Genomic DNA, 14297 nt, shown 5'->3' on the forward strand with positions numbered 1-14297 from the left:
GAAAATGTTTGTTTGCATATAAACGTGTTTCAAAAATACAAATAGTTTTCTGAGCAATTTGAATTAGCTTTTTAAATTTTTCCTTCTTTAAACATTTATAAAGATCAATTAAACTGCTTTCTTTAAATTTTGATTTGTAAGTTTTTGAACACTACACATCAAATATTTCTTTGGAAATCTAGTGATATTTCTTCTGGATTTACAGAAAATGGATTTTCAATCATATTTAATTTAAACTCCTCTTTCATCAAACTTTTTGTCAAATTCTTCAGTTACAAGGTTAACATGCTCTCCATATTTTTTTCCGCACTCAGCATGCCTACATTGAGGAATATGCTGAGCACAAGTAGGAAAGTGACCCAGTTCTCCTTTCTTGAGTTCTCCCTTGAAAAGATGTAATTTCATTTTAAATGCTTTTATTGAATTACACATATTAAATATTAGTTGATCTTTTCCTTGAAGCTGCAGGTTCAGATTATTTAAATGAGTTGTGACACTGCAAAAGAAAAAAGGTCATAGTTCCATTCTTCATCTCCGAGCTCTTTGAATTTTCTCAGTTCATCTGCAAGAAATTGTTACTTTTTTTATAGTAAAAAAATGCTAAAGTGTCCTCGACTCAACCATCTTATTTCTATGTGATAAATTAAGTCATTACATTCACCTTCTGCTTATTGAAAAAATGGAATGTTCTGTGTCTTAATCCATTACTGTGGTGGTAGTTAACAATGGAGGCAACCACTGACAGATGATCAAATATTAAAACTGTATTACACAAAACTTGCAGATAAATAATGCAGCGGTGTTTGGTTATTTCTCATCCAATGTGGTCCTCAAGAACAAGCACTCCAATTCATGGCGGGTACCCCATCAATGCACACTGCTGTCAAATTCTTCAGAACATGTTTCAATACTTAAGACATTTTATGACTTCATTACAAATTACTTTTCCAGTTGTGTAACCAGTTATCAAGCACATTCTGACAAGCTCTTCAGTAATTTCAAAGTGCGCACTGATTCCTCTTATAAAAATGAGTAATTGTGCTGTGTCTTTTAAATCGGCGCTTCCATCAACAACCAATAAATAAGAGAGAAATTCCTTTAATTTCTCAGCTAACTGATCACCGTCTGGAAAAAAAAAAAAGTCAGCTATTCTTTGAATAATCATTTGGGATTAACAATTGTCAAACATTTTTTTTTTCTGGGCATAAACTGGACACAGCAATCTGCATACATGTCTTTAAAAAACTGCCTTCCATAAAACATTTTCTGGCAACAGCAATTTCCCTTGCAATTTTAAAGCACACTTCAGTAACTGTCTCATTTTCAGTGTTTATATTATTGAAAACCTGTTATCTAGTGAGATTTTTCAGTAAAATAGCAACTTTAATGTTTTTTTCTCATTACAATCTATTATGTTCATCTCAAAATGTAGTCATAGATTATATTCTTTCGGGATTATTATTGTGTCATGACACACAAGACATACGATTTTGTCTTCCAATTGAGAAAAAGAATTGCTCATTCTGCACTAAAAACTCGATGTTCCTATTCAATTTTCCTCCTCTTGTATTCACTCATGGTACCTATGGGTGTATGATACCAAAAAAAAAAATCACTCAAAGTTGGGTTTTAATTTATTTAAGAAAAAGAATATTTACCTTTATTAAGCCCATGGATGTACAGCCAGTAGCACAAAAATGTAATGCAAAAGTTAACATGCAGAAAAATTAATAACCACACATTTAGGTAGAAAAAATACAGTTGACAATGAAGTGATCATACCTCAGTGCTGCTGCTGAGTTTTATGGAGCACGTTTGCTAGGGCACATACACTTGTGCACAAGACACTTGTGAGAAGTGAGAATCCCTGGATCACATAACCTAATTTTTGTCACGAATTCGTAGTCACTTTTGTAGTATTTAAGAAAATGGTTTGATATTATTTTGTATAGACTACATAACAGGTTTATGCATCCAGGAAACTGTATTTTCAGAAAATCCAATATTTAAACTTGCTGCGTGACTAAAGCAATCTTAATCAAATATTTACCTTTTTGGCCGTTATAGAATTACACACGGGGGTATGACTGCTGACATTTTGGAGACTTATTTATTTATTAAACCAATTTACAAGTAGTCCTCAGGTTACAACAGCAATTGGGATAGGAATTTCACTAGATAATGTGGTCATAAAGCATGTCACATGATCACGTAGCTTAGCAACAGCAATCCCCCAGTCCCGCTTGCTGTCGTAACCCCAGGCCATACAGGAGTCCCAGACAAGCATGCCGGTGGATGCCATCCGGAGTACCATGGACAGGCACTCTGGAGCGCAGGTTGATGCATGGGTGCCACAGGGGGGTGCCACAGGCAGTCATTCCAGAGCCCAGGCAGGCACACGGGTGCCCTGGGGGGGCATGGCGGTGGGGGTGCTGTGGGCAGAAGCAACTTCCAACTTCCTCCCAGCTTCCCTATTGACTTTGCTTGTGGGAAGCTGACAGGAACATCGGAAATCGCAATCACATGACTGCAGCTTGCTGAGAACTACCTGTACTGTAAAATGCATGAATGAATCAGTAGGAGCAATCCTTTTGATGTGTTTTTCTTTTAAAATATGGCGCCACGGTCTTTTTTTTTTTTTTGTTATGTCTCTGTGGAGTGTATTTTTTAGCATGTTTGAGAGGTACTAAGGATGTGGTAGACTGGTGTGGCATTGTGGGGTCCCCAGAGCATCCCTAAGTCAGGCACCTGAGTACTGATAAGTTTCTTTTTTTAGTCTGGGGTTTTTAAAATCTTTCTTTCTTTTGGTTTTTATTAATTTCTGCTTTAAGTTTACACAAGATTTAGTTTCATTGTGCAGGGTTTTTTAGTGCATTTAGGTGTTTTGTCTCTTTTTTTTTGTAATTTGAATTTTGAAAAATAAAATTATTTAAAAAAAAAGAAAGAAAGGAAAGAAGATTCAAGCATCTATCCAGCTGATGTGGCTTGCATCTCCTTTCGGCCTTTAGATAATCAGAGGCCGAAGAGCACCCAGTGACTGCCCTTCTGTCTGTTTGCCACTGGCGCTGGAGGCCTCTCGGGGACCAAATGTAAATAGCAGAGGTGAGCCACAACTGCTGGCACACCAATCAGTTATTCAGCAGCTAGTGGCATGGTGGCAACAATGGAACTGGCAGTTTCAGTGAGGCCTGGAAGTGTTGGAGCGGCTCAGCAGTGTCTCTTTTGGGGTAGAGGTGGCTGTAAAAACCTAGGTGGTAGCAGCTTGGTTGAGTTTTCAAAAAATGTGGGGAGCCTTCACAAGGCTGCTGTGTGGGCCATATGTTACGCAGGCCTGGTGTAGAGGATGACTGTCCACAGCAGAAGTATGGCTTAACCCTCAATAAAGACAATGCTTTGGTTCACAAAGCCAAAACCAAACCACATTACAGCTTAATAATATATGCAGTGGGGTGTCTAAGCCAGCTTGTACTGGCTTGAGAGAGCAGACGGTAAAACTTTTGGGAATTTTATGAGCTGTTTGAGAAGAGAACTGAACCCCAACACCTAGCATGCCAATCAGCTGTTCCACGGCTAGTCCTGTGGTGGTAACAATGGATGACAAAGCCAGTTCTTAAACATTTACCAGAATGCCACTGACTATATGCCACTAGGCTTATTCAACAATCCATGGTTATAAAAAACCTTGGTTTACCACTTAATGTATTTGGGGGGGGGGGGTTGCTGTTTAGATTGTGTATTAAACCAGGTCACACACATCCAATATTTTAGAAACCTAAAATAAGTTTAGTATCAGCTTTACCACACAAGCCATGAACTAGATTTAGATAGCAAGGCAATATAAACATATAGTTTCATCAGTCTTGTAGTTGCAAGTTTCATGACCACAGTTTGCATAAACATCTTTTGAAAGTGTGTTTAAATGCAATTCACACTACTAGCAGCAATCCACATCCTGGAGTAGTATGTCTGGTGTAAAGCTGCAAGGACAACAATTGCCATCTGTTTCCATGATTAAAATATCCTTTAAAAGCCCTCAATAAAGCATATATATACTAACCCGTCATTAGGTGAATGTGAGCCAGCTCACTGTTCTTTTCATTTTCCTGACTTCTACAGTATGTTGTGCCAAGTGGGACTTGTTTTTCCAACGATCTTACTGAGCATATCTGCATGACATGTTCAGTCACACAAATACCTATAGATTGGTTTTGGCTTGATTACTTTAACTACAGTCCAGTCTAGTGGAGAGCCAGTTTGGGGTAGTAGTTAGGGCACCAGACTAGAAACAGGGAGATTCTGAGTAGATATGAAAACTAGCTGGGTGACCTTGGGCCAGTCAGCACCTTTCCATCCTGGGAAGCAGGCAAGGGCAAACTGCTTCTGAAAATGTTGCCAAGAAAACTTGCAGGGACTAGTCCAGTCAGTCACCAGGAGTCAACACTGACTCGAAGGCACATGCACACATAGTCTAATTGACTAAGTAAGCACAAGTTCCCTAGTGAAACCAAGAGGGCATGCTTCGGACCCACTCAGTGAAAGAACTCCGTCTGGCGGGGTCCAGAAGGCGGCCTTCTCTGCGGTAGCCCCTGCTCTCTGGAACATTCTGCCCCCGGAGGTGCGATTGGCCCCCTCACTCCTGGCCTTCCGAAGGGCCTTGAAGAGCTGGCTCTGCCACTTGGCCTGGGGCGGGGAGGGAATATCTCAAGCAGGGGGATGGCTAGCCCCATAGTGGCCGGCTGTCCCCGGCCCGATTTTCCATCTTCTTGGATTGTCCTTTTTTAGTACTGTTTTTAAATTTTAGATGTATTATGTATTTTATATATATTTATAGTTTTAATGTCTTTGTAAGCCGCCCAGAGTCCCCTATTGTGGGGGAGATGGGCGGTGGGGAAATCCAATAAATAAAATAAAATAAATATAAATAAATAAAAGCAGAGCTCCTTCAACAGTGTCTCTGCTCCTCTTGTATAAGTATAAAGATAAGATGAATCAGGGACACAAATAGGCCCAGTTAACTTCTTTCTCCTCTTATGTATAGCCTCTGTTGCCCCAGTCAGACCACTCTAGCTTTTAAAAAGAAAACACAACAAAAAAAAAGCTCAATGACTAGTCACCACAAAGTTCCCTAAGAAGTAACTAAGGAGAAAAAATACTGCAACCATATGTAAGCTACTTTGTTTCAAATATAATCTCCATCAATATATATTATTCTTAAATATACTTAAAAGACTAAACAATTATTTATGGAATTAAGTGTTAAAGTTTTAGGAACATCCTGGCAACAGTATGGAAGAGGATTGCTTTGCTCTGAAAATCATTAGGAAGCCTTTAAAAATCCACTCATTAAAGTCACCCTTAAGGTAACAGCACTTCTTTCACATTCACAGAGGTGTGATTTATTAAAGCTGCTAGACAGTATCCCAATCTTTTCCTAAAATGCAGAGCATGCCTAACTAGCTCCAACTCTGCTTCATTTTTTTTCTAGATCAGCCAAAATGAGCTAGATACTGCCACCTGCTGACTACTGGATTTTGTTTAACCCAAACTTTTAGTCAAAATCTGTACTGTTTTAGAAATTACAGCACCATTCACCCACATGCATTAGGCAAACATAATAACAATCTACAATAGATACTTCAAGGCATTTCCCCAGCTAGCCAAGCCCTGAATCTGACATTCTGTCATTTAGCAACGTCTAATGCTCTCAAAATTCTTAATTTCACTCTGAATACATTCCTAATGATTACTAAATTAGCTTTTCCTTAGCTCTACAAGAAGCCCATTGTAAGTTTCAGGCACAAAAAAATCCTGAAATGTTGCCATATAAGGATCAAACTTTCCAATCTTTCAGAAGTCTTCATCAAGCTGGACGTTAAGCTTGATAGCCAGCTCACAACTCTGTAGAGATACACACATGCTATAATGCAATATATGTTTTGCTCTGTATCCCCAAATAAGTTATCACTTTCTGGAAGTTCTGGATCCATTCTGAATCAGCCACGATTTAGTGTAAACAAAACGCAGAACATTTTGCTTCTTGTGGATTTTGGCTAAAACAAAATCCCAGAGTGATGTTACAGGGCGAGCGGGCAGGGCAAGTCTGGTGCATGTTGCTCCCTCTCCTTCCTCTCCTTCCCCATAACCTGTGAACTGGCCTGCATGCCCCCCTTCAACTTCCCAATGCATTCCCTCTGTCACCATCACTTATGTTCCAGCACAGCATATCCCACAAGTCACCCCAATTTTCCCAGTACTGTTCCTTACCCTCTATCCCTTTAACAGCTGTCAATGTCCTGTCAGCCTATCCCACATCTTCCCAGTACCTTTCCTTTCTTCCCTGCACTTGCCACTGCCCACAAACCCACACCCTTGGATTATTTCTACTGCTTCCCCCCACCCCCCAATTTCTGCTAAGAAAAAACACATCTTGGTCTATAATTAGAATAGTCCTATTTCATTTAGTTTGGGCATGCACTACCCAAAACTAACTTATGCCTAAAAGCCTTGGGGGATTTTTTAAATAATTCAACAGTAAAAATAGTTATTCAACTCAGGACTGACATTATAAGCTAGCAGCCTCAGGCAGCCATGACAACCCCAGTGCTTCCTGTGGTTCCAACAGTTCTGAATCCAGAGAGTTCCCACCACTAGTTAAAATTCCTTGGGAAATGTCTCCAGTTGCCTATTCTTGTAGCTCATCTCCTACCACATGAACTCAAAGAGAAAACACAACCAAACCAAAAAGGTCACTGCTCCTGAAAGAGTAAGCAACTTACTCTCTTTTGAGGAGATGGTTAGTACAACAGTTCAGAGTGAAAATAGCTGTTTGTGAACTGTAGCAGAACTAGTCATAATCTCATTTAATTCACTCAGCTATGCTGTTCATTGAAGGTAGAATAGTGGCATAATTCCATCTCTAAAGGAGAGGATGTAGATCCCGCCCAGTCTCTGTTTCTTCAGAGGAAGAAGGATTTGGGCATAGTGAGAGTGGAAAGAGCAAGTTGGCCAATCACATCTACATTCCCCAGAAAACAAGAGTAGGAGAGGCCTGGAATTGGTCCTGATCTTGCCTGTGCCTACTTCTTCCCCATCTAGGGCACAAGACTGGACTGATTGCTACTTAAAACTTAATGGGTTGATAGCAGCTCCTGCTACAGGTTGTGTACAAAACGTCACCCTTAATGGAAACAGCAATACACCACCTATGTGGAAGTTAAAAGCAAGCACTCCCACACCCAGATACCACCGTTTGCTTTCTTCTGATGGTGCAGAGTATCAAACTAGACAGGCAAGGGACCAAAGGGGTGATGCTGCTGGTTTCCCCCCAAATTGGAATCCAATCACTCATCCCCTCTCAATTAAAAGTGAACATGTCTGCTTCACAGAGAAGCTATTATTTCTCTAAGGCTGCTTCCCCCCAATCTGAGTGGATATTCTAGCCCTGCAAGGACGCCACGCTGCTTCCCTCTCTCAAACCACGGGCGCGACCGCTCCACCTTTGGGGACTGCGGGGCGGATGGAACGGCCGGCACGCGAGAGCTCGAAGCCATCCCAGGTAGCCCCTCCTTCTCCCCTGCTCCAGCCCCGCCTTATTAGGCGGAGGGGGTGAGGGGGGAGAGATGGAGGGGGCCGCGACCAGCGTAATGCTGGGAAGAGGAAGCAGGGAAACGCTCCCAGGCGGCAACAGCGGCGAGAACAGCGCCTGGAGGGGTCACGAACTCTGACCTTTTGCCAAAAGGCACCAGCCTCCCCCCGAACAATTAACCACCACTCCTCCTCCCCCCGCTCCTACGCGCAAGGCTGGTTAACCCCTTCGGTGCCGCTATCTCCGCCTTCCGCTCCCCCTCCTTGGTGGAAGGCGGGGGGGGCCTCACGAACCAGGCCCGGCCGAACCGTTACGAGGCATCCGCGGCCAAGCTCGCTTGGCACCAAATCCTGAGGTAAAAGACCGCCTTCGCCTTCCCTTATGCTTGCGGGCGTCGAAGTTTTCTCTCCGGCCCCGCGGCTGAGGGCGGGCAGTGCTGCCACATGGCGGAGCGTCTGACGGGCCGCGCGTGTCTCGGTGGGTAAAAGAGGAGCACCTGGCTGGGCGGCTTGGGTGCGGCGTCTTTCTTTGCCGGGGCGGCTTGGGCCGCGCGCTGCCGCACAGCCAGGCCAGCAGCAAGGGAGGAAGGAAGGAAGATGGAGTCTGAGCGGGCGGAGGCAGTGGCTTGAACCCGACCCTTTTACCTTTGCCACCGGGAGGGCGGAGGGGAGGGGGCGGCGGGTATTTTGCATACGGGGCAGCCCGTCGCCATCTTAGCGGACGTTCCCCCCACCCCCCCTTGTCGCTTGGAGCTGCGGTCCGCAGGTTTGGGGCGCCCGCGGCCGAGTGTGAGGAAGGAAGGCATCGGGGTGAAGAGGACGTCGCGGGAGGGCGGGGAGACAAATGGCGGAGCTTCTGAAGTTGGCCGCCTGCCAACTCCGCCATTTTGTGGTTCGCTTCGCAAATGGGAAGCCCTTTCGCCTCCCAGCTTGCCCCCTCCGCATTGGGAGATGGGGCCGAAGTTTGAGCGACGGTCGCATTCGCCAATAAGCACCGAGGCGGTTGATTTTCGTCCTCTCCTGATGAAAACGAATTAGTGGAAGGGAAAAAGTGGGAAAGGGAGGAGCTTGTGTTTGGGAAGTGATGTTTGTATCGTGAATTCTTCGTTTCCCTAATCGTTGTGGGTTTAGTTGGGATGCGTCCTTTGGCGTAGATACTAATATTTCCCATATATCTTTTGTCGGAGAAAATTCATTGAGGCGTGGAAGTGCTTCCTGGGGTTTAAGATTGTAAAATTGAACACTTTGAATGTAGACAGAGCTCGTGCTGTGACGTTAGTCAATGAGACGGATAACTTTTTTTTTAATTATATGCTTTGGGATCTTATTAAATTTATCATGGTGCATCTTTACATTTTAAAAAATTGCAAATATGTTTCACCAGAAAATTGATATGGTGAACAAGATAGAAAACATATTGCACTCAGTTGAAAACCAATGTAACATAGGAGTTAGGATGTTGGGCTACAACGAGAGACCCAGGTTCAAGTTCACCCTCAGCCATGAAGGTTCACTGGGTGCTTTGCACCAGCGAGTCTCTTTCACGTTAACCTTTCTCATAAGATTGTTGTAAGGGGAAAAACTAAAAAGAGAGGGTGCTGTGTATTCTGCCGTAGGCTCCCAGAGCAAAGACAGAATATCAATGTAATATACAGTAAGTAGCACTTTTTACAGTTATATATCTCAAAAACTAAGCCTAGTTGGATGAGGAAAATCACCAGAAATTCCTGGGGCTCTGGGCTATACTACGAGGTTGAACAAACAACCCTGAGAAGGCAGTGGCAAGCCACAGGGTTGCCAAAGAAAAAAGTGGGTGTGTCCTTGAAGTCACCAGAAGTTGAGCTCAACTAGGAGAACTTGTTTTATTGCAACATTCGGCACAATGTTTTCACCAAAATAGTATCTACATGAAAGTATATGCTAATTTGTATTTGTTTCTCATTCCATTAATTAATGTGTTATTGGTATTTTTGTGCTAGTGTACCAATAATTTATATTTTAAGCGTGTATGAATAAAATATCACATACCCCAGGGCTGATTTTGAATCATTTCTTCATTTTCTTCCTATTATTGAACCTAACTTCTCTGTGTGGGTGAAAAATGGTTTATTTTTCATATATGAAAATAATAGCAAGACTTATTTTTTCCTAGAATAAGTGGACTTGAATAAGCAGTGGACAACTTGAAAAATAAAATGCAGGTTATTAGCATATTATTACAGTCTACTTTGCTGAGGGTTCCAGTGAAAATATTACCTGCACATCCAAATGTATACAAATGGAAGCAGTCACACGAATTTTCCAGTGCTTTGCGCACACTAACACACTTTGCAGTACATCTCTTTCATATGCTTGGTAAGCTTTAAGGATTATAATCAGTTTCCTCCAGGAACAATTAATTTCTCTTTTCAGTTTCTTTGCGTAACTTGCTGGACCAAACAGTTTATACTGTCTGTGTTTACACACATATTGGGCCATTGTTTAGCCATGCTTTATTCCATTAATCCAAATTTCCTTCCTTCCTTTGTGGCCAGTTCCATTCAGTGTTGATGGTGGGGGGAGAGAGATTGCTACATAGGTCCCTCCTTTGTGGAGTGCCACAGGATTCAACACCCTCCTGTTTAACATCTATATAAAACTGCTGGGTGAGGTTACCCACCAGTTCAGAGTTTGGTATTATCCATATGGTGATGATACCCAATTATATCTTTCAACACTGAGCCAGCCAAGTTATGCTGTTGAGGTCCTGGATGGGGAGAAACTGATTTCAACTTAATCCTACCAAGACCAAGTGGCTGTGGATATTAGGAATCCCAGATTCAGGGATTTTCCATGTTTAATCTTAGATGGGGTTGGACTTCCCCATTCAAGAATGATGTGCAATCAGAGGTGTTCTTTGACTCACAGCTCCTGCTCAAAGAGGCCCTTCAGATAGTCACTCATGTCCTAATCACCGCTCAGCTCAACTATTGCAGTGCACTTGTGCTTTACATGGGACCTTCCTTGAAGACTACCCAGAAGCTTTAATTAGTCCAGAATGCAGTGGTATGAGCAGTGATGGGCATGCCTTAGTTTGACTATGAGACACCCCTGCTTCCCAAGCTGCATTAGTTGCCAGAATGCTCACAAGTGCAATTCAAGGTGCTCGTTATCAGTTATAAAGCCCTACATGGCATGGCACACTCGCTTCAATTAAACAATGCCGTCTATCAGGGCCCAAGGAGCATGCCTTTTCTGTTGTGGCACCTGGTCTCTGGAACAGGATCTCTGTGGCTTCTGCCCTGATGGCCTTCCAGAACGCCATGAAGATCTGGCTGTTTTCCCAGGCCTTGGGTTAGGGTGGATAGGCCTCCTTTGTTGTTTAAGACTTTGTATATGTCATGTATTTAGTGGATGGATGCAATTTTGTTTATTTGTGTTGTGTTTTTATTTTGATCTCTGTTTGATATTGTGAGCTGCCCAGAGTTTGGAATCAGGCAGCATCTAACTCAAACAAATAAAGTATGGGCACAATCAGAAAAGTATCTCTGATATCTAGCAGGGATGTGGTTCCTTATTTAGACAAAAAAATAGTTATATTTCATTAAAGGCTGCAAGGCATTCCTGAAAGATGTTGAGATGACATCATTTTGACCATTATTCACAAGATAATGCTGTTCGAACTGATGATAGTGAATACTGACTATCCAAAGCCACAATAATTTTTAATAGACAATTGAAGAATATTGTTAAGATAAATAATTTTTAAAAGAATTTGGAATGGACTTGGGTTCCCTATATTAACAAATCAGTAGTTAAGGGCCTTAAAGAATAATAAATATATTTCTTTGATTTTTAAGGTACAATTATTTCCACAAAATATTTTAATGCTTACTGGGTATCTCAGAGAATCTTTCAAAAAGGTTGGCTATCCACTTTTTAAAGCTAAAGTTCTGTATAGAATGATGGCAAAAGTCACTTTGTGTGAGATGGGCAGCCATATAAATTAAATAAATAAGAACATACAAATATAATATGGGCTTGTCCCACTATTGTATCATTTTGCTTTAATATCCATAAAGCAGTTACCATGATTTGGAAAGAGAAATACAATAAAGGTATGAATAGATTTTTGAGTTAATACTAAAAATTTGGGATTTGTCAAAATATAGGTTTACTGAGCATGAGGTATAGCCAAAACAAAACAACAACAACAACAAAAACCCTACTCTTTTGCAGTAGAAAGATAGTACCATCCTGGATATAGAGTTTTGGATTGAATATATGTGTTTGCTCTCTGTTTATTAACTAGCTTTTTATTGATGTAATGGAAGGACTGATTAATATGATACACGATCAAGGTTTAATGTTGTATTTTTTAATATTAAATGTGGGATTGCTGCGAGTGAACTGCATAGTTTTTGATGGACAGAGTTCTCCAGCTCTACCTAGATTCTGATATTGAGGTCAGCTATGATTTAACTGAGGCATAGGTTTCTTTTTAGTGTGAGCAGAGTAATTTTAGAGGTAAGGGCTATCACTTTTTTATTGATTAGTTCTGTCAGTTGGTAAAGGAAAAAATCTTTAAAGACACTAATCATAGTGTCTCTCTGAAGAACGGTTTGTTTCTTTCTCCTTTACCACCACTCTACCTGTTTTGTATTATAAAACTTATAAAGTGAAATTGTTGGTAGTTAAGTGTTTAGTTGAAGTTTAATGAATATTCTAGTTAACATAAGTTTACACATATCATTACTATTTCAAAGGGTCGGGGAAATAATAAATTCACATACCCTTTCAGATTAATAACTTTACACGATGATTGGTCTGATCAGAGACTAGTTGATGCAATTTTCTGTTGCTGCCTTGCAAAAGAAAGAAGGGTCTAATTATAGCATTTCAAAATTGCATAGAGCTTTTTAGCCTGGCTAAAAAGGCAAAAGAAATTTGCAAAAGCAGATATTGGCTGTGTTTTGCACAAGGGTAACTAACATCATTTTACTTACCTGGTAAACTGAAACCAAACCACAAACTGGATTATGATTAAGCAAGTCCTCCTTAACTATAATCTGCAACTATAATCCATTGCAAATTATAATTAATCACTGTCTGATACATCATTGAAACCCATTCTAATTGCTAGTTTATGGCTAAACAGTTATTAGTCTGTTGAGAAAATGATGCTGACTGCAGGAGCAGCCAAAATTATATAGTTACTCCTGGAGCAGCAACTCCTAAAGACTTATATGTTGGAGTAGGCTAGCAGCATATGTCTCACAGTGGCTAGTTAGGAAGCACATAAACATTGATAAGAAAGGTAATAACTTTTTTTTCTGTTGTTGCTCTCTAGAAGTATGCTTTCTTTACTGCCTTTGAAAAATAGTAATTAATCCTACATAAATCCAGTCTTGTTTTAGTGTCTAAATTGGTAGCTGCCACTACATCTGACAGTAATGAATTCCTCAGTTTAAAAGTAAGGAATATTTACTTTTACTGGTCCTAACTTTCTCTTCACATAGTTTTACTAGGTGACTCCATGTCCTAACACAGTGAAAATGGAAGGCATGCTTCTCTCTGTTCAGTTTCTGGTGCTTCATCTCACAGGCACTAAGGATATTTTAGGGAAATAAAGAGGCTAAAGGAAGCATTAGCTTTCCCCCACTCAGTACATTGATCCTTTTTGTTGTGGTTTGCAAAGCAACAACACCAACATATATTTTAAAGGAATGCCAGCAGGATAAAAGTTTCTAGAATATTGTACATTGGCATCAGGAAAGGTGAGTGGCCACTGTAGGGATAATTGTTCATCTTTGGGATGAACAGCAGGTTGAACCTCAATCACTATTAATGCTACACAAACCTTAGTGTACTGTGCAACTATAGTAAATGAGTCCTATTGCTTGTTTTTTCCTGAACTGTTTATTTTTATCATTACATTCATTTTCCATATAAATAGTGCTACCAAGAAGAGATTTCTGATGGCAACGTAGTGACTACATATGTAGAGCCCCATTTCCTGTTAATTGAATAAATTACATTTTACTTTTTCAGAAATAATTTCACAAGTTTAGCATATTATAAACCATGTTCCAATAGAATGTTTAAAACAATCATTTTAAAATATATACAGCCATAAAACATTACATAATATTTAAAACATCTTTCTGTTCAGTGTAGAATTGTGCATAAATTTAATTATTCTCAGTAATAAAAATGATAAAATATCTAATTTTACTGTGCCTGATAGAAGTTACTGGCATCCCTCCAAACAGGTTCTCTAATGATCTTCTTTCACCATGGCAACCAATATGGAGGTGCTGGCTCAGCAAATAGTGGAGACACAGCAGGTGGCTGAGGTGAGTGATGGATGATATTATAGTTATTCTCAGTTGGTTTTTAAAAAGAAAATACTGTTTCCAACTAATTAGTTCTAAAGTAGCAATTATTTATATTGCAATTATTATTACTTCAGAAAATATAAAATCATTCTTTTTGTACTAATGGACATTATTTATATGAGCAAAATGTCCATTAAGAGAGTTGGAAAAGTGTCCCAATCTTCTTACTGCAGCTTGTCACAAAGGCTGCTGGGTGAAAAACGCTGAGGCCACATTTGAGTTTTCAGCCATATTCCATGCCTTTCATTTTCCTTGCAGCATTCTTAGTTAAAAACTTACATGAAATCTGTTAGACATGAGCAAAAGGTCTTCAAAACCTTTCTAAATAAAAATCTT

At 40.5% G+C, this 14297-nt stretch overlaps 1 protein-coding gene across 3 annotated transcripts in view; it reads left to right on the top strand.

Moving 5' to 3' along the window:
- The first annotated feature begins 7622 nt into the window (after positions 1-7622).
- Positions 7623-14297, top strand: part of NR2C2 (nuclear receptor subfamily 2 group C member 2) — a 59432-nt gene continuing 52757 nt past the window's right edge. For 2 of the 3 annotated variants that reach the window (XR_015794915.1, XM_007429461.4), the window contains exons 1-2: positions 7623-7940; positions 13836-13919. Coding sequence is in view for 1 of the 3 variants with exons in the window: in XM_007429461.4 (XP_007429523.1) it covers positions 13860-13919 (60 nt within the window). In the remaining 2 variants the exon portion in view is untranslated. The remainder of the gene's footprint in view (positions 7941-13835; positions 13920-14297) is intronic. The other variant, XM_007429462.4, reaches the window with a different exon arrangement.

Source organism: Python bivittatus, unplaced genomic scaffold (genome assembly GCF_059951505.1).
Source record: "Python bivittatus isolate LINGU-HERP-01145 unplaced genomic scaffold, Pbiv_v1 ctg000080_np1212, whole genome shotgun sequence".
Classification (NCBI taxonomy): domain Eukaryota; kingdom Metazoa; phylum Chordata; class Lepidosauria; order Squamata; family Pythonidae; genus Python; species Python bivittatus.